General features: G+C 43.6%; 1 protein-coding gene across 1 annotated transcript in view; it reads right to left on the bottom strand.

Annotated features, from left to right (window-relative positions):
* The window catches only part of TMTC1 (transmembrane O-mannosyltransferase targeting cadherins 1), a 147,356-nt gene that overhangs the window by 76,584 nt on the left and 50,715 nt on the right, over positions 1-20,057 (bottom strand). Inside the window, exons 6-8 of the mRNA XM_075504034.1 lie at positions 14,123-14,204; positions 13,020-13,123; positions 298-487 (exon numbers count right to left, since the gene is read on the bottom strand). Coding sequence (XP_075360149.1) covers positions 298-487; positions 13,020-13,123; positions 14,123-14,204 — 376 coding nt within the window. The remainder of the gene's footprint in view (positions 1-297; positions 488-13,019; positions 13,124-14,122; positions 14,205-20,057) is intronic.

Here is a 20,057-nt window from a genome sequence, read left to right as displayed (position 1 = left end):
GGGAGAAGCAGAGACACTTAACAACTTCAGTGGGGTTTGGATCATTAACAGTAATGGAATGCAGGACTCCAGGCCAAGTTTTGCCCTCAAATCAGACCAATTAGAGACCGAGACATTCAACTAGAGGGACATTTTCATCTGTTAAGCTTGCCTGCGTTAGTTATGTAGCAGTATGTTTTTTTCACCTCAATCCAATGCATTTGAGAGGAAAACTTGCGCTTACCGACCGTTTCATCTGAAGATTAGGAAACAAAAGATTTTAAACAAACCATGGTATTGCGTGTCTTTCAGTGTTACCTTGAATGCAGCTATGCAGTGTAGGCTGAGTAACGTCATCACCAGCACCAGGAACACTGTGGCTAAGTTCCTCGCATCCCAGACGGACTCAATCAAAGGGATGCTGCCGACCTGCCAGTCGTAGCACAGGGTGATCGGTGCCAGCAGAAGCCATGCATTGAAGGCCAGAAGGTAGGAATAAGTTAGAAACCTGCAAAAGAAAACAGGTAATGTAATACATGGAACGACTGCCGACATATGAAACGTTTTCCTTTGGCAATCACCACTTTCTATATGGGAGGAGGAAAAAAAAAAAATTAGCCCTGCACACACAGGCAATACCATACCTTTCTGTCAATAAAGAGATGCTAACATAGGTGAGGGGCACTTCAACAGGTCATTTAAAGAAATAACATAAGATCAATAACGTTTATGTGGTTTCTATGCACCAGCCTTTGGAAAACTAAGAAATCTTCATCTTCCGTTCAAATGCCAGATTTTTGAAGTGACTTTCTACCAGCTTCAACAATAAACGAATGATAACTAAGCAGGTACATACATATATTGAACTGTTTCACAGTTCACTGCATCACTCCTGCAATACAAAATATGCCTCTAGCTGGGTTTAACTTACAATTTAGGATTTCTCCTACGTGCACAATATTGAGCAATTAAAGTCAGACCTCTCTGTCTTTTCTCTTTGCATCCCGGCACAGAGAGAGAAAATGCAGAAGAAAGGAGGCACAGGGTGATTCTTGGCTGATCCCATCACAGCTTATTAGGGCTGGGGACAGCTTGCATGAGATGTGCCACAGAAGTGATGGAGAAGTAGAGAGCCTTTCAAATTGTTGTAATCTTCATTAATTGGTATTCTCAATAGAGAGGAAATGAATGGGGAATGGAAACGGGGAGCATGCTGCCCTCTGGGAAGTATGCAGGGCTTTCAGAAGACTGAACAAGAACAGCACGTGTGTGACGGGACTAAAGAAAACAAGAAAAAAGAAAAAGAAAACAAGAAAAAAATAAAATCAAACCAACATCCCCTCTCCTCCCCAGCCTTCTACTGCTTGGCACCTACCTGCCCAGAAGTGCATCCCCCTCAAACCACATTTACAAAAGTTCAAATACTTTTGTATGCAAGAAGCTGGAGATTATTCCAGCAATCACAAAGTCAACCAAGCAGAACTGTGACAGCCTTAGAACAGGCAAACCCTTTCTTGGTTCGCAAATGGAAAAATCCACATTGTACACAGCACCAAAGACGGCAAACACTCAAAAAGAAATGAAATTATATTCTATCCTGTATAGGATTTCTTCAATCTGAGCCTGCTTTGGCTGTTGTTATCACACCCAGTTGCCATGGTACCTTAGCAGGTTTATTAAAATGGTAACAAAGGACCCCCAAGAGATGTAGAGCCATGTAGACAGAGGGTTGTTTCACTTGCCACTTAGAAACATGCCTCTTTGGGGTCAAAATGCAGCCCCTTACAACAGTAGTTACAACATTATATTATATTTATGGCAGAAGGGGTAAGACACTGAAGCTAAATGTGACTCCAGGCAGGCAGGATAGAAGTTCCCAGACATGGGGATGAGAGAGACCTACATTTTTGTGAAAACATTTTTAAATAACCACAAACAGTTAGGTTATCATCCAAAAAACAAACGTCTCCAGCAGTACAGCGAACCAGAAGCAGGGAGGCTTACATAGCTGGAATAATGTTTCATTGTCAACAGTGGAAAAGGCACATTCTCATTTGCCCACAAATCTTTCTAAGTTCCCAATTCTGATGGAAAATGGAATATTCCCACATTTTTAAGGTTTTCAGCCATTTGGTACATTTCTGTTCCATCCCTTCATTTTCCTCCCCTTCCTCACCCTGAGGCAGCAAACAAAGGGAAGAAAGAGAGAAAACTGATTTTCTCTCTTAACAGAGGCAGCAATTAAAGGCCAGTTTCTATTGAAGAAAGCATCCCACAAAAATATAATCTAATTCTACTCAAACTCTTCTTACAATTTTGATTGTTCACTCCTTCTAAAGAAACAAATATGTCTTTTCTAGTCGCCAAGCCAATCTTTTCTAGTCTGCATTACAGAGAAACACAGGAACACAAAATCTGGTGGAGCTTAATCACGCCAAGGTGCTCGCTCGTGATGTTATGTATGGCCTGGCCCCACCTCTGCTCAGCTGCAATACAAAACAGAGTTCTGTTACCAGTCTTAATACATCAGTTCAGAAAGGGTTGCCGGCATTTATTTACAGCTACTTACTGAAAAGACAAACTGAGATCCATTTTGAGCTTTATTTTTAAAATAAAAAGTATGTCCATTTATATCAATCTGAATAATGTCATGGCATACGATATTGTTGCAAGTGCGTATATTAGGATTTTCAGAAGCATTGTGCTAGTTTTGCACTTGATGTCTTAGGAGAGCCCAGTTTTTGGAGGAAGTGTCCTTTTATACCCTTGCATATTAACATTTTCAATACACACCACAACATTCATGGAAGTTTGTATGCAAACCACAACGTATACCAGAAACCCTCCCCTACTTACTCAGACTAGGCTGCTAGGCAGAAAGGAATGAGATGACATTTGGGATCTTTGCAAACTGCAGCATTACAGTTATCTTCACTGATAAGGCAGGAGCTGATAAATTGTTATGCAGCAGAGAATAAATAAGCACAGTTTGCTGCCATAACAAATTAAGTCAGTTTAACAATTTTTAAGAGGAATTCAGGATAGCCAGATTACTGTGCGTTAAAGCATTTCTGATGGAAGGTTAGGACAAACTGCTGTTGAAGATGAGAAGCCAGGCTCCAGGACATGCACTGATGAAGAGAGATTTGTAAACAAGTCTTTTTCCCTGTGCTGGTGGGGTTTCCATCTTCCTCAGGAGCCACATGCACAACTCGCTGCCACGGGCAGGTCCTAGAGGAGATGGACAATCGCTCTGTTCCATTATGGCAATAATTAGTATCTTAAATATGCTCTGCCAACAACGGTGAACTCTTTAAAAGCCTGTGACAGTCATTACCATCTATGTACAGTCAACTGGTTTGCCTCTCTAGACATCCTACCAGAGAATCCTTGGCCACGTCTCTCGCTGTCAAGCCTGAATGCCCCCACTGAACATGCATGTGCCAACAGCAGACATGGAAGCAGGATCCAGGAGGGTGCTGCCTGATTTTAGCAGGTGTTTGTAAGCTGCAAGAAAGCCTTGAGCAAGCTCTGATCCAAGCAAAAGTTTGGATATGCTTTCAGCATTGGTAACCTGTCCTGGAATGCGACGGATGGCTGGATAAAATAAAGCACTACAAACTATTGCTATTCTAGGTACTAGGAACAGAAAAATAACAGGATGCTAATAATAGTTACTGACAGTTCAGTGCTGCTTTGTACTTATGGCTCTCAAAAGCACGTGATATTCCTTTACATCTGTGTGGCTCTCATACCACAAGGCTAACCAGGGAGAAAGCTAAATGCAGGAGAAACTTTGGAAGAACCCTCTCACCAAAGCTGACACCTCAAGGAAATAATTTGCAAATTTTGAAGACTCGAAGATTCATGGAATCATTCCAGGAGCTAATTACATTTCAGCAGCCTACCTGCAAATGGCAACAAAAGTATTTTCTTTTAATTAGTTGACTAAGTGAATTACATTTTAAATTAATGATATTCTCTATATTGCTGTTCATGTCAGCTGGAATTCCAAGGGAGAAAAGTCTCTGCCTGTAACATCACCCTCCCTATCAGTTAATCCCAGGCAAGACAGAGTATTACTGGTGAGGCGACTGGCAGAATCTGCCTCTTAATTGACAATCAGTTTTCCCCCAGGCTGGTTAACAGCATTTGCATTACAGCAGAGTCTTTTTTTTTTTTTTTTCATTTGCAAGTTGAACACAGAAATCCAAGTTTCAGCAGGTATCAAGTGTTTCTTTTCACTTCTCAGCATCTCTGGCATGTTCAGAAAAACACAGCTCCTCCTGTAGGTAGCAGGTGTTGTCATGGCAATCCAGTTTGTTTAGTTTAAAATTTTTTAGTTTAAATGTACTCTTGCGTGCTTTGTTTGAGATAAATACAGGATGACTCATATCTAGAACCTGTTGCAGAAAATAACTATCTGAACTGATTGCTTCTGCTGCAAAAATGAAAGTAAAGGGTGCTACTTAAAGCCATAAACAATATGACAGAAAAATACTTGAGGGATTGTCTGTTACCCTTTGCTGTAATAGAGGCTAACGAGCTTGGAAAAGCTCTAGTCTCAGCTCTGCCAAACCCAGGCAGTCAGAGCACATGAGGATTGTGAGACTAGCTAAAAAAATACAAGATTTATAGAAATTTATGAGGAGTTTCATATGCTTTCTGATTTTGGAGTATTTTAAGCTTTTTTCCCCAGCTCCCAGGGACTGAGATTATAGATTTGTTTCTAAAACTGTGCTACACAAGTGATCACAAGACTCAGACCATGCCCCGCCAAAGCTGCATGGAAAAGCGGGGGCCAGTGACCATATTCTTTCTAGGTGCAACCTACCACCTACCCAGTTCTGGGACATTCCTGACAAACAACATTACCCCCAAAGACCCAGCAGGGTATCCACCTGCAGGTGGAAGATTTTCCTGCACTAGGGATTTTAGCAAGGCAAAGGCAAAATATTCTCCTGGTTGGGAAAAAAATGGACCTATCCAGAAGGCAGGCGATAACACTGCACTTAACTGGTAACTGGGAAAAGACGGGGGTGTACAAAGAAGGGGGGGATCTGAAACAGAAGCAGGAAGATATTCGTTGCCCTTTCGGAAGTCACAGACGTCGTTAATGCTGTTCTGAGAAGACCTCCGCTGCCAGGGACTCAGAGGTTTTGGTTCACTGTAAGGGTGAGAAGAGCTCCTTTATTAGGGAAAAGAGCTTCTCACTTGCATTAACAGCTGAACTGATTTCAGCTCAAGGCTCTCTTCATCCTCTGCAAAGCCTTAAAACCAAGTGTGTTTGATAAGCCACTTCACAATAATGTCCTCCTAGGACACATGTGGCTGCAATTATAACCAGGTGGTGGTATTTAAGGATATTGTCTTAAAATTGTATGTATTTGCACTTCCCCTGGGGAACTACCGGTCCAGTCATACCTTCCCACATGAGTTTATTTTCCTGCTCTGTATATTGTCAGCCTAAACATTTTCTTTTCATAGCCTTAGAAGAAAAATCACACTCTGTCTCTCCAGCACATTCGGTGATGGTGGAGAAAGACTACACAAACAAGCAACAGACAGACAAATTCCAATTTAACATCCAAATGCAAGTATCAGCTAGACAGAAAATACTTGTAATTGGAAAAAGTGCCTGTCTATTCCCTTTCATCAAAACTTTTGCATCTAGGGGGAAAGAGCTGCCAGTCAGTAGAGGATAGCAGTAGGAAAGAAAAAGATACAGATAAACAGGCAGCTGCAGCTTGATGAATAGCAAGGTAACTCCTCTGGAAGGTGGGTTTGTGTGCACCAGCGGCACAGGAGGAAAGGCAGACTATGTTGTCCTCCATAGCTTCACAGCCTGAAGAGCTTTGATCTGGTGAACGGCGTGCTCTCAGTTGTTTCAACTCTGTGGCTAAGAATCTGAAAAATACCAAATTCTTGAAGAGTAAAGACTTTCAAAGAGCCTGTGAATTTCCAGTGAAACCCAAGCCTGCTGTCAGAGTCTCAATGCTGGAAAACCTGGGATTGATCTCATACTGTTTTCCCTCCGCAAACCCCTGCACGCTGTGGGTGAGAGCGTGCCTTGTGAACAAACGCAATCCTCAGCTCGCCACCAACAGCAGCACGCTCCAGAAGTCACGCAGCCGAAACCCCCGGCCAGCGGTGGGCAACTGCTTCAGAAGAGGCTCACTGAGGCGGCAGGGGATGGAGGGTTCTCTGGACAGCCTGGTAGCTGATCCTCAGGAAATGAAAAACCAGACCTCGTAAACCCACTGTGATAACATTTCTGGAAACGGTCCATTGTACCCCAGAGCGTTACCTACTCCACGCCAGCGGGAGCCAAAGGGATGTCCTGGGCATGCTGCTTTGCCTCAGAGACTGGCCATGGTCTAGCCCTCCTGCATGGAAGTATTTTGAAAAGCAAAACTCATTGTCTATAGGAGTCAATGGCCTCTGCTTTGGCTGCACCCCCTCCACTCCATATGCAGGCTTTTGGCAGAGAAGGCTTGTTGTGTAACCAGCGCTTGCGGCAAGTGCCATGACCCATTAAAAATGCCTATCAAGCCGATTTCCAGAGTGGCACTACCTACCTGGGTTTGTTCATTAAACCAAGAAAACTTAACTGAGAGAGATGCTGAAATCTTTCATGTGGCTCTAGGAAAGCAGATTCCTCTGGGAACCTGCTACTATAGGATGGCCTTTGCTTTGTAGTACCATCTTCCAGATAGGCTTCCCCCAGACCCCCTGGAATAAAGAATATATTTTACACTTAACGTATGGACTGTCTGGCCCCTGGGTCAGCATGACAGCAATTCTTACTGACACTGTTGTTCTTCCTTTTGTCTAGAAGTGAGCTCTGAATGCTGGGTGCCTGCAGAGATTACGCATAGGACTGAACTTAAGCACCTTTGGGCACACGATAGAAAGCCCTGACAAAACAGGCAGAACTTTTCCACTCAGGAAGCATGTGCAAGCCTGGCTAATTAAGAACTGATATGTCACCGGGGTCTATTTTAATGCCAGTTCCTAGCCTAAGGTCAGTGAAAATCCCATACCGGAGCAGCTGCTGCACTTGACTTCTGTTGCCTTGGCAGGACTGGCTGGCACAGGGACCCACTTCTCCAGCACAGGTCTGCTGTCTGCCTCTCGGTAGTTCATCCCCTTTGAAGTTACAACTGGGATGATTAAATGCCATTACTCAGAAAACAGTCACAAATCTCTGTGAAAAGGAGTATGTGCCAGTTTTTACGTATAAGCATTTCTTCAGCTTTCTGTGGCACTGAATTCTCATTTACCTGATTGAAACAGCAAAGAAATACAGAAAGCCAGCTTGCAGAGAGAGGAGTTCAACCATAGGACAATGTTATCTCAAGGCAGGCTTAGTAGAAATGCATTAACTATTTAATGCAACACCACAAATAAGCCTGCTTCATGCCCAGAGTGATCAGCCAAGGGAGGTCACAAGGCAAATGCCAGCAAAACCTAATATAATTTGACTCCCAAAGATATAGTTTAGAAAAACATACTTTCTTAGTTTGAAATTACTGGTGGGATTTAATCTGTTCACACACCTTGAGACATGCTATACAATGGACTTTTCCCTTGTCTTAGTAATACAATCTGTTTATCCACAGGCCTCCTACTTCTTTCCCCTCAAGAATGGCAGAAGAAAGAAACATTGTGCAAAACGTCTGAAGCGTGACAGCCCACTGCTCAACGCCCCGCTAACACTCCAGCTGCACTTCAGTACACTGTTTACCTAAAGCTGGGTAGCTCTTGAAACCTTTCTAATTGCATTCTTCCTCAACTTTCATCTAATTCATCTAAGAATGTTTTAACAGAGGTTTGGGATTGGTTTTTCTATTGCAACAGCTTACCCATAGCAGAATTTGGGATGGCAAGTCACAATGACTGGAAATCTGCGTTCTTTAAGGCAGGTCACCGGAGAAGGTACATCCCTTCTGCAGCGTACAACCAGCCTGTACGGACAGGCTCTAATGGCAAGGCCTACGAATAGCAGGATTCCCACCACCTTCATTTCTGCCTCCTCTGAGAAAGGGAATGATGGACAGATTTCATCTTCTCAGATCACCCTTGCCAAGCAACACACTGAAGGACATGGAAATGCGGCTTTCATTTATGACACTGTAAGTTTTAAGGTATTTGGGAATATTAGAAAAATCTCTTGCAGGGACTGAAGCATTTATATTCTGACTTCCAAAGCTTTTATTTGTATCCCCATTCACTTGTAATTTTAAGGACAGTAATTTAGTGAACATACCGAACAGATTTTTTTTTTTTAAATACTGAAAAACTGTCACTATTTCAGCATATTTCATCTTCCAATGGTTAAATAAATCATTATCTGTCTACTTTATTTTATACATTTGTGTTGTCCAAGATTGGAGACAGGTTACACAGAACATATAATCATGTTCTAAGGACAAACTGGGCCACACCAAAGGTCTGTCCAGACCAGGATCCTCTCTCCAACAGTGACCAAAAATTAATGCCAAGCAAAGCATATAAGAACATGATAATTTTTCCCAGTTTCCAGCTAGCATGATGTCCCCGAGCTGGATGTGGTTTCTGCATATTTAATAGCCTGGATTTCTTGGGAAATCTCTCTTTGAGCCTGCATAATCTTTCAGCACACCCACAGCATCCTGCAGGAAGGAGCTCCTCAGCTCAACTACCTGTTGCAAGCCACCTCCTTGGCTTGCTTTGAACCTGTCTCCTCTTAGATTCATTTGATACACCTTAATTTCTATATGCTCCCCTCCTCCTCACAATCATGGATGCATAGACCTCTCTCACACCCTCAGTCATCTAATTTACACTACAAGCATCATAAGGGCTGACAAAAGCTGACCTCATTACTCAATACTTTTTCAAATCCACAACTTACACCTACCCCTAATCTTAGCCACACTCCAATAACCCTTGCCAGCCTCAGGACAAACCGCACCTGTACAGCTCACCAGCTGACACAGAAACCTTGCGAGAGTTAACAACACTCCTTTGGGTTCATCGTATGTCAGCCAAGACCCCAACTCCACATCTAAGTTTACGCATTTCACAAAGACTGCCACACATTTCCAAACTACTGTTTTTCTTTTTTATTCCACTCATTGTCATCAGCCTTCCTCCTAGCCCCACAGAGTTGGCCAAGTCTTACAATAACTTTCAACTCTGTTGAAAACCATAACATTTACCCTGGCGAGACATGCACAGTAACCACATTTCCAGCTCTGTGCAAATAAAGACAACTGCTTGCGAACAGAAACTCCCATTTGTGCCCTATATGATCTTCAGAGAGTTACAAAACAACTTGCCTGCTGCCTGAGCACTAACCCTTGCTTCAGCCATAGTTAGGGTGTTAGTAACCACCTCAAGACCACCACCCATTCTTTTAGTTTCATGAGGCTTCTCCCTTCCAGCCTGGACACCCAACTTAGCTCTTCCACTCCCTTCCTCCCAACTCAACTCAAATTTGCAAGTAACATCCTGACTTTACATTTAGCGCTGTGACCTAATTACTGCCTTCAAAACCTTGTTAAAAGCTTCTCACACCAACTCTTCATATGCTGCTGCTGCAGGTGTCCACAGCTGAGGAACACACACTGCTTAGCAGCTTCTCTGAGGCTGGGCCATAAGCACAAACTCTCCCATGTGACTGGAAATCCACCAGTTGGGCAAGCAACCACACACACCAGCACCTACTTGGATGTTGAATATCCTTGAGCCTTGATGTCCTAGACCCTAACCTAATGTCACCCCTAACACCAGGGCCAGCAAGTTGTATCACCTCCAGATCCACCCTCAAGCAATTTACTCAGCTAACACCACTTCTTATTTCCACCCTGTGGAAATACCAGGCTTTAAAAACAATCTTCTCTCTTCAGCCTCCCTCTTCCTTGCGCCCAAGCTGAACACCAGCCCTGCACCTCAGCCTAGCCTTCCTGCTGTCCAGACACACAGATCTTCCTGGAAACCAGGCCAACGCCACTCAACCTTGCTGGCTCCATCTGACATGCCAGTCCTGCACTCATGATGACTGGCACAATGTTAGTTCTGCAGCAATGTCAGTTCTTCAGCTCTGACCATGGTAAGGTAAAGTCTCAGGTGAGAGTTACAGTTTGAGTCTGAAAGAGGAGGTGAGGAAGGAAAAGGTTTGTTGCCAAGATAAGGGCTGTGGTCAGTGGGTGCATCATGGGCTGTCAGTTCAGAGACAGTCACCGGGTCTCTGTCTACCTTGCAGGATTGACCACTCACCCATTCAGCACAAACTTGCCACCCCAGCTGTCCAGACACTTACCCTAAGGTATCATCCACATTGACTAATTAGTCTTCCCACAGCTCCGCGATACTGGCAAGATACAACAATAAAAAAACAGCTCTCCTCTCAGATTTCTTGCTTGTAGGTGGACCCCGCAGGTCTAACATGAAGACTACTGCCAGCAGTGCAGCTGGGCCTGTAGCTAGCTCTGAAGCAGTTGGTGGGTCACTGACTATTTTGAAGTGAAGGGTTAGGGTCTGGGTTCAGGAAAGAAGGTGTTGCTGAGCAAGCCTAACGTGCTGGCAGGTGGATCCTGAAGGCTTAGGGCAGTGCATGGGATCAGGATAGCTGGGTTTTAGCCTCTTTCAGGTTGTTTGGTTGCAAGTTCAAGGTGCTGGTCAGCTTAAGGTTTGAGTGCAGAGAAACAAGAATTGCAGAGACGAATTTATTGACATATTCTGCAGGTACCTCACATCTAAGATGAAGGCTCATGCCAGGAGACTAGGGTTAAGGTCAACAGAAGCTCAGGACCCAGCTTCTTTCTAGATCATACAGTGCCCAGAGAGTGAGGACAGGGACTATCACAGGTCAGCAACAAGATCCACGGCAGGGAAAGCAGCAGGTACCGAACTGCAGCAACATGCTGTCAGGGCCCTGATGAGCCTCACCTGGGCCCACACCTGATGCTCATTGCTCTAGGAGCCCCATTTCAGCTCAGCCCTGTCTCCTGGATGGACCTTGGACTTGTACTGTAGGTAGCTTGTCTCCTAGATGGACCCCCGCGGACACATATTCTCAGTGCTCCTTACTCCTGCCTCTCGCCCTCCCTCCTGGATGGACTTTGGGCCAACATTGCAGCCTTCTCTCCAGTCCCGTCTCCTGACTGGACCCTGACCAGGATTCAGCAACAAACCTACTTTTCAGCTTCTGTTGTCAGGGCCTGTGCCTGAGCATCAGCCATGGGAGGCTGGTGCTAGATCAGCAGGGAAGGAACTGACCAGCTAAATTTAACTCTGCATATTAGAAAGCCACGTAACGGCTGGCATCCGGGCTTGCCGAAAGGATGGGTTTTCCATCCAAAAAACCCATTTACCCAGAAAATACAGGCTTCTGGGTAAATTGGCTAAAGTGAGGATTAAGATCAAGCTCAGCAGAAGTGAAAGAGCTGGGATAACTACAGGGTTTTAGAATCCTTCCAGGACAATAATACTGTATTTTACTGGCAAGGGTTTCCTTAATTAGGTTTGGAGCAGGTAGGTGTTGCTGGACTGCAGGTGAAGCCAGGGCTGCTGCTGGGGCCAGGGAGGACCTCAGCCAGCAGCACTCTCACTTGTCTTTCATACAGCTGTTAAGAAAATCTACAGAGCCAGTGGTAAAAATAGTCACTGTTTCATACCCCAAGAATTACTTAGCTTTTGGGTTTAAAAAACCTTCCCCTGTCATTACAAGATGTAGAGAGACAAACACACGAAAGACATTTGCAGCACAGAATACGTAACTGGAATGAGGCCATGATCATTTATGACTTGATGACCCCCATCTCAGCGTAAACATATCAAAAAGAGACAGCAGCAAATCCTTCACGCTGTGCCGCACAGAGTCTGGTATTAATGACTCTGCCAGAAATGCTGCGAACAGATCAGAGCTTTCCAAATCAGACAACGTGCTTCCTGGAAGCACTTTTAGCCTTGATGGTAATAGGAGCTGTTGTCACATTATCATAAAGGTCTCCCAAATGAGATCCAGTTCAATTCTGCAGCAGATGTCGAATACGGATTGCTTGATCTTAACCTGTGTCTCAGCTGCAATTCCACTGTTGGAATAAGGAGCCAGCAAGGCCACAAAGTGACACAGAGGAGGACTGTTCCCATTTTCATTTGAGACATGAGGAAATTCCTCCAGAAGCCTCCAAAGCGTCTTTCCGCAGTTCAGTGGCTAACCAGAGCAAACAGTTATGCACATGGCTCTGTCTTAAGAGGTCACCAACTTCCTACCACCTTCTCAGAGCACTGGTCTGGCTAGGTCTGGAGGGAAGAGCTAAGTCACAGCTGCCACTGCCTTTCTGGTCTGGCCCAGCAGAGCCGGAGGGATGTGGTATCAGCCCACCTAACTACACACCGGGTCCCAGGCAAGGAAAAAAAAAAAAAAAAAAAACAAACATTTTTACCAAATTTAAGCATTTATGTATCTTTAAAAAAAAAAAAGTTATAAAATAACAAAAATCTGTCAACACAAATTTGAGGTTCGTTGTTTTTAATTAATCCATGGCAGTGCATCCTATGCTTCTCCAGAGCTGTGCAGTACTCTGTGCCACCGGGGTCCTGCCTTCCACCTTCACTGATCAGCCACCGATACTCCACCAACAGGCACAGTCATCCCCTTTTTAGACAAACTTCAGCTGAAGCCAAAACTCTGAATGCTTGCACCCCATACCTCAGGAGGAGCCAATTTTAAGGCTTAGGATTAGGCTTCAGTCACTGGGCTTTCCAGTCCTGTGCTTAGGCAATAATTCTTTGGGCTTTGCATAAAAATAAGCCCACATTTTTCAATAAGAAAGCATCTGTAATATAACTCTACAGGACCCAGAGCGTGCTTTGGTGTTCAAATAATGCTGATTGCTTTCTATTCTAGACAGAGCAATAAGGAGCAGTAATTGAGTTAAGACAACAAAACAAGTCTTCTCATTTGCCATCTGCAAAACATTTTAGTGCAGGGAAAAAATAATGTGAAGACTACACTTCTGAAAACCTTTGTTTGATTAGTGGCATTGTACCTCGTCAGTAAATACGGCGAGAATGAAGCTGGATTGTCCTGCTCCGAAAACATCGGCATGGATCCTCCCATTATCCAGAGGCGGAAATACAACACGAGAATCACCTTCAAAGAAGAACATCTCAGTTAGCAATGCGCTACTAAGAAGAACTAAGGCCTCCAGCAAATATTTCGTTGTGATAGCTCTCCATGCTGTGCTCTGTGCCTACAAGTGAGTCAGCTCAGCGGTTTAGGCAAAATTCAATTATGCCACCCTATGCAGGGTGACAAACGTGCCAACCCTCAGCACAGGCAGCACGCTACGTTGCTGCGTCCCCCCCCTTCCATGTGTGCATTACTGACAGCAACTGGCGTATCTCAGCTACCCACGACAAAGGCAGCATTTTGAAGGACAAATCAGTCACCCTGCTGCGGCTCAGACTGCAGAGTTTCGCTATTGACCTCTACTTAAATACAGAGGGGAAAAACATGGCTGACGTCTTAAAAGCTATTATTGTTCACTCATGCTGGCATAGGTGTAAGGACAAGCTCCGTCGGTGTTTCTCATGCTGTGTAATCCTAATCCCTGGAAGCATTTCTGCGGGCTGGCACTCCTCCACCTTTCTGGGAACCACTTGTCAAGGGACAAGCAAGGAGATCCGGCTCCTGGAGCAGCACAGGGAGTTGCACACCCAGCGCACCCCCGCGGAGGTGCTTGCTTTCCTCCCCTGCAACGTGTCAAGTCCTGCTTGGAGCACAGCAAGCAGCAGGTATTTGCAGGAGGAGCTTTTCTTGTAACGCTTACTGAGCCCTGCACTGCAACTAACAGCACGCCACTGAAAAGTCAGCCCAGCACCAGAGAGTCCCCCTGTATTTAGGGCAGGAAATACTTGCAGATGATTACATGGTTGTAAGGGCAACCACTATAAATTAAAAGAAAATTTGAACTGAAAACACAGCAATACTCTTCTCTGTGCCCAGCTGAAGTTTTCTAGACTGTTTTCCAAGACTAACTCTGTATTAAGATCTACCATCTAAGCTTTCTGAGTCTTTTGGGATACCACCATGCAATGTTCCTTCTCATCAAATACACAGAAATACATGGCCAAGCCCATTCGTACTTACGTAGCTTATCACCAAAGCAGCCCTCTTCAAAAAAGGCCTTGCAGTATACAAGAAATTCTGGTTGTTATTTGCAGTCAGGTAGCTGAAATATGAGGAAACAAATATTTGTTGAAATACTTTGAAACAATTACTCGTTTTTCAAACTGGAAAAAGCGCTGTACATTGTTCTAACCACCCTAAACTCGCGTGCAGTAGTAATGACATCACTCCTACTCTTCAAAGCTTTTTCCACATGACTTAAGTAAAATATTGAGACCACTTCAAATAATACACACTATAATACATTGCAGTTTCCCCATCAAAATCTGGTTTTGGTTTGGTTTTCTTAAATCATCAATTAACTCCTTAATCCTCAGAAAACCCGCATGTGTGTCTCACTAAGATTGCTGTCTTCAGACTCCCAGAAGACTACAGCAAGACACATTTTTAAAAGGTCACCCAAACAGAGCAATTCAATTTTAGGCCATGATTAAAATGCAAAAACTCCTTGTTCCCAGCTCTCTGCTCAGTCTCTAGAGATGGGAATAACTGCCTAGCAGAACTGAACTTATTTTAAGTTTTTTTTTTTAAGTGTATTCTGCATGCTTAAGTTTCATTACAAGTTTGCTGACAAGGTGTTATGATAATTAACTGCACACAGACAAACACACAGGTGGCTTATTGTAGGAGCGTTCATAAAAACCTTCCTGTTTCTCAATGAGTAAAATTAAAGTGCATCTCGAGCCAAAACTACACATTTATTTTAATACAGAGTAGAAGCACTTGCAAAATTCTAAGGAGCTTTCTTAATATAACAAACGGTGCCATACCTATGACATTAATTCAATGATAATTCCATTTCTATTGAACCTTACAGAGGCTTCGTCATTGTAATAAAGCAATGAGAAACAAAAAGAAATATAGAAGAGACAACAGGAATATTTTAAGCATATAGGAGCTAGAAAACTATTGAAAAAATGACAAGTAATTTTACGAAGTTATAAATATCAAGTAAACAAAACAAATTCAGAAGGAAAACATTTGCAGGTTCCTCTGTGTAACATACAATCAGTATCGGGATACTCTATTTAAATGATTTACAAAAATTGCAGCATGAATCACACCTGCACGCAAGTTATCTTTCCAAGCATGAGAGCATCATATGTTTCTCCCGTGAACATCTAGCATATAAAACACATCTTATTTCCTCTCCAAATTTCTCAAGACAGTCTATCATCTGATTGCTTCCACCCTTCAAGTCTTTGAAAAAGCAAGATTGCAGCACTTCCTAATGCCGCCGAGAGTCTTTAATATCTGGCTTTTTGTTCAAATTTTCTATAGTAGGAAGTTTGCAAGCCTGGTCACCATGGCAAGATGGAGAAAAGATTACACTGCAGACAAAAGCACCAGGGGCAAAGCCAGCAAGAAACAGAGGCAGCATTTAAGAAGAAGAAAGAAGTACCTCTGGGTGCTCTCTACAAAATAACTGCTCTTCAGAAAACTTTCCCTAAGTGTCGTGCCTAAAACTTAGGAACCAAACCATACGTTGTAAAGCGAGCCAGATGACTTTCAGTCTTTAGTGTCTACTTATTTACAAATGTTGACATTTAAGCACCGAATCTGACTTAAATGTCAGACTAGTCTTCAAGGGCTGAGCTCCGCAAAGTGCAAAGTTTTTTAAGCTCCCACTGATTTTAATCAGGCTGCAGCAAGTACAAGCGAGATGAAACTAAGCCTTCAGCTTTCCCTCTCCATGAAAGGTCAGGTTGGCCTTCAAGTAAGTGTTCACCATGGCCCTGCTCCAAAGCCCACCGGAGCCAAAGGGAAAGACTCTCGGTGACTTTAATAGCATTTGGATCAAACCCCAGTCTTTTGTTCCCTACTGGAACCTTTTATGAAACTCAACCCCCTCGCGATTTGCAGAGGGAACAGAAGTGTTGGGTTGCATTTTGTTTATGTTTTTATGGGTGGAGGGAGGAGAGCCCTCTATTAATCACGCTGCCTGACTCTTTTCAAGAACCTGTTTTCACTCGCTTGTAGTTTTAACTAACTGCAACACTTTGGGCAGAAGTATTCCATTACAAATATTTGCTTTAGGTGGAATTATTCTGGGAAAAGATCAGCCAGAACAGTTCACCTTTTTCTCCAAGACTTCAGTTAGAGACAGAGGAGCACTTTTATCGGTGTCAAGAAGTCTGCAAACTTCATCCTCGAGAAACTGCATCACCTGGCACCAGTGACCTAAAACTCGCGAGGCAGCCGTCATCTCTGGGCCACCTTGTTTGCCACCCTCCAGAACAGCCACCCGTGGTCAGGCAAGCTACAAGCTGGGGGGCAGCACCTGTGGGAGGTGGGGACATGCAGACCCCACTGCTTTGCCATGCTCGGTGGGCATCTGGCTTTTAACAGATCAAGTTTGCATCAAAGATGTTCCAGCTGGAACAACTGCTAGGCACAACACACTGTTTGCGAAGGCAGCCCTTCAGCGAGAAGGGTAAACTGCATTTTAGGCTGATGAGGCTCAGGAAAGCGTGTCTGTGTTTCAGGGCCTTGCAAACACTGATCTATGCCTGGAGACCACCATAGGGGAACCCTCATCATTACCATCTCTCTGTTTCCTCTAAAGCCTGGGCTGAGGAGAAAATTAAAACCAGAAAATGAATGTAAATGCAAGGCAGTAGCCGCTCTTTCATCCTTGGCAGTACAGTGCAGGAACGCTTACTCTTTAAACATCTTGATTTTTACTTTTTTTGTCTGCCTATGAGTAACTAAAATGCTGCCCACAACTCGCACCTTCCTTGCGGCAAGCGTAACACCATACAAGTTACCAAACATAGTTTCCAGGCATGAGCTGATCTGCAAATCAAAGTTAATTTGAAGTGCTCCACCGAATTGCAGGGTAGCTCTGACCACTGCAGAGCAGGCCTTTTGAAAGCATTTCAGAAAATCCTGAAAGGCCCCTCACAGTTTATGTTGTGGAGCAGTAAGATCTCCAGGAAAAAAAGAAACCCCTGCAATTGACACCAATTGCAAATCACCACTCTGTGCTGAAGAGCAGATGGGCAGCCAAGAATGAACCAGAACGAAAGCAATGGGTTACTGGGAATGGGTGAAGCAAGAGAGTTCAGAGAACCCTGAAATTTCTGATCCTTCCTCCAAATGCTTTTGCTACTTTGAAGCTTCGGTTAAGAAGTGTTTCTTCCCGCAACAGTTCAATTAAGAAGCAAAGCTTTTCCATTTTGAGAAAGCTGCTGTCCTGAAGTGTATCTGCAAACCACGAAAGATAACATGGTTCATTGCTCGGTAATCCAGCTGTCTGCCCATCAGATCAACCCGTAGGAGTGGCATAAATGTATGGGTTATGCTCAATGCATCAAAGCTTTACAAGAACCATGTGGTTTTCCAGAGTACCTTATTGAGGCTACTACTTGTTTCAGGAAAGGTAACTAGTAAAACATCTCATGTCTGGTGCAGGCGAAGAACAATACACAATTTATGTATTAAAATCAAATGAACTGCAAATGGGACCTGGATGAAGAAGTTTGCTAAGTGTCAGTGACACACAGCATATAAAATGCAATCACATTTTACATGTAAAATTACAGCTTGCAAAAACATCTGAAGTTATGTTGAACTTCGCTCAGACAGCCTTAAGATCAGACAAAATAAAGAGCTTTGGCTTTAGCTAGGACAATCAAAGAAATCACTATTACAACAGTTTAACCGTTTTATACCCATTTTAAACAGCTGCCTTGTATAAAGTCATTTACAGATTTCCATGCGTTTGCCAACCACACCAGGCTGCCAAACACCCCACTGTTCATGGGGACCACTCCCTATCACCTGCTCCACCCCGACCAGCGTAATGTGGCTCCCCATGCCAAAACACACACACGTTTATTCCCACGAGAGCAAGCGTGGGACATATGTAGGAAAACCGTATTGATGGTAGCTCCGCCCAGCAACATGCTACATCCAGAGCAGGCGAACATTCCAAGGTGTGGGTCTCCCAGATTTTCATAATGAAATGATAAAATTAGAGTAGGAAATCCAGATTGCCAGGTTTGCTAAACAAATGTGAAAAGAGCCCTTTTGGGCAAAGGTTCCACCTCTGCTTCATGCCAGCTTTCCCACAAAGCAAACCAGCATGTAATTGCCTACTTGCTATGTTTTAAAAGCCTTTCAGGAATACTCCCTGAAGCAACCAGAATCACAATAAACAATAAATCCAAGAAATGCTTCATAATGCAGAGGCTTCTCTCGCACAGTTCGAGCGGAGGCCAAGACAGATATTTGGCAGCTCCGGCTTCCTGAAAAGCACGGCTCATCCTGAAATCAAATTACATCATCAGGGCACTCGGAGGTTTTATAATTGAAGACAGCAGGGTAGGTGGCCTAGTAAAACTCAATACCATGCAGTTTACAGGAATGTAAACTTTGCTGGTACCAGATGGACTCTGTGTTAATCAAAACAAACTTCTCTAAGAAGCAGGCAGCTTTTTTAATTTGCCTGTACTGTTGGAGGCATCTAGAGTTCACAAAAAGGAGCGGGGCAGCTCCTCAGCTGCCGTTCATTGCCACAGCTGCGTGAGCTGTCGCAAACCTTAGCTATCACAAAGCTATCGGCAACACATTCATCCCACGCTGCAGCTGACTCAGCTTTGGTATAAAACATGAACTTGCTCTTGTGTTCTCTTTGAAGGCTTTCTCAAGGGAAGTGGACAAACTGTTAAGATGTACGATGGATGCTCCCCATCAGGGACATCTAAAAGACCAAGATAAGTATGCAGTAGAACAAGCTTTGGTATTTTGAGAGCTTGTTTTGGCCAGGTCCCTCCACTGTGAGAAGATCATTGCTCCCATTTATATTCTTCTCGGGAAACAAATCCAACTTCCAGCAACCGCCAGCGTTTTGAACTAAAACTTTCAAAACCCTAATACTGGAGGAAGGCATTAGAAGGATGACTATAAAAGCAAGGCATTAGAAGGATGAGTATAAAAGCAAGGCTGTTAACTTATTCTTAATTATTGATAACAGTAAGACACCTCTAATCAAGACATTTTTGAACTTAGAAGGGGCTATTTTAAGTGCATGTCAAAACTTTACGTCATTGGTAGATGCACATCTAACTCCAAACCAGTTTGACAGGCTCCCCTGCTGAGAACACAGAATTTTTACAGGAGCCATATTTTGTCTCTAGAGACCATCCTTACTTTTTCTACTTCAAGATGACTTCCTTATAATCTGTCCAGCCAGCTACATCTTATATTGGAGAAGTATTGTTTCAGCCTAGCTCAGCCTATATTCCTCCTTGAGGACAACCATCAAGGACCAAGTGTACGTGATATCCCAGGGAGAAAACAGGAGTGAAAAATCCATCGTGGAGTAAAAAAAAAGGAATAAAAAAAGAAAAACCAATACATTCCAGACATGTCTGGATTTTTAACTTCCTTAAAATACCTGTCAATGCAGGGAAATAAAATATAAGTCATAGCTACAGGTTTTGCAAGGGAAAGAGAAAGACAAGCCCTCCTTCTTCCCTCTTTATGAGTAGTCTTGACATTCCCCGCAGCATATGTGTGGCATCCTTGCTTCTTATCTCCCTGGAGAGACCTAAACCCCAGCCACCACTACCCACGCAGACCCAGATGCATAAACACACACAAACAGAAGCAGTTTTATGGACTCTTTAGGGGGCCATAGAGAGATTTTATGAAAGTCACAGCTGTTTTAACTCATTTGCACTGATAATGGCAGGTATTCTTCATGTACATTTTCAGATCTGACCACAAATTTGAGGTTCTTGCTGTTTCTTGGACTTTTGGGAAAAGCAGAGCAGGGCATAACTGCATTGGCATATACAGCAGAGAAGGTGACCCCACTCATGGCTTTTCCTTATTCTTTTAGGCAATACATACCTCATTCTGTGTGGGATGAAAGTGGAGGAAGAAAACT

Source organism: Mycteria americana, chromosome 1 (genome assembly GCF_035582795.1).
Source record: "Mycteria americana isolate JAX WOST 10 ecotype Jacksonville Zoo and Gardens chromosome 1, USCA_MyAme_1.0, whole genome shotgun sequence".
Classification (NCBI taxonomy): Eukaryota; Metazoa; Chordata; class Aves; order Ciconiiformes; family Ciconiidae; genus Mycteria; species Mycteria americana.
This window is presented reverse-complemented; position numbering and strand designations above follow the sequence as displayed.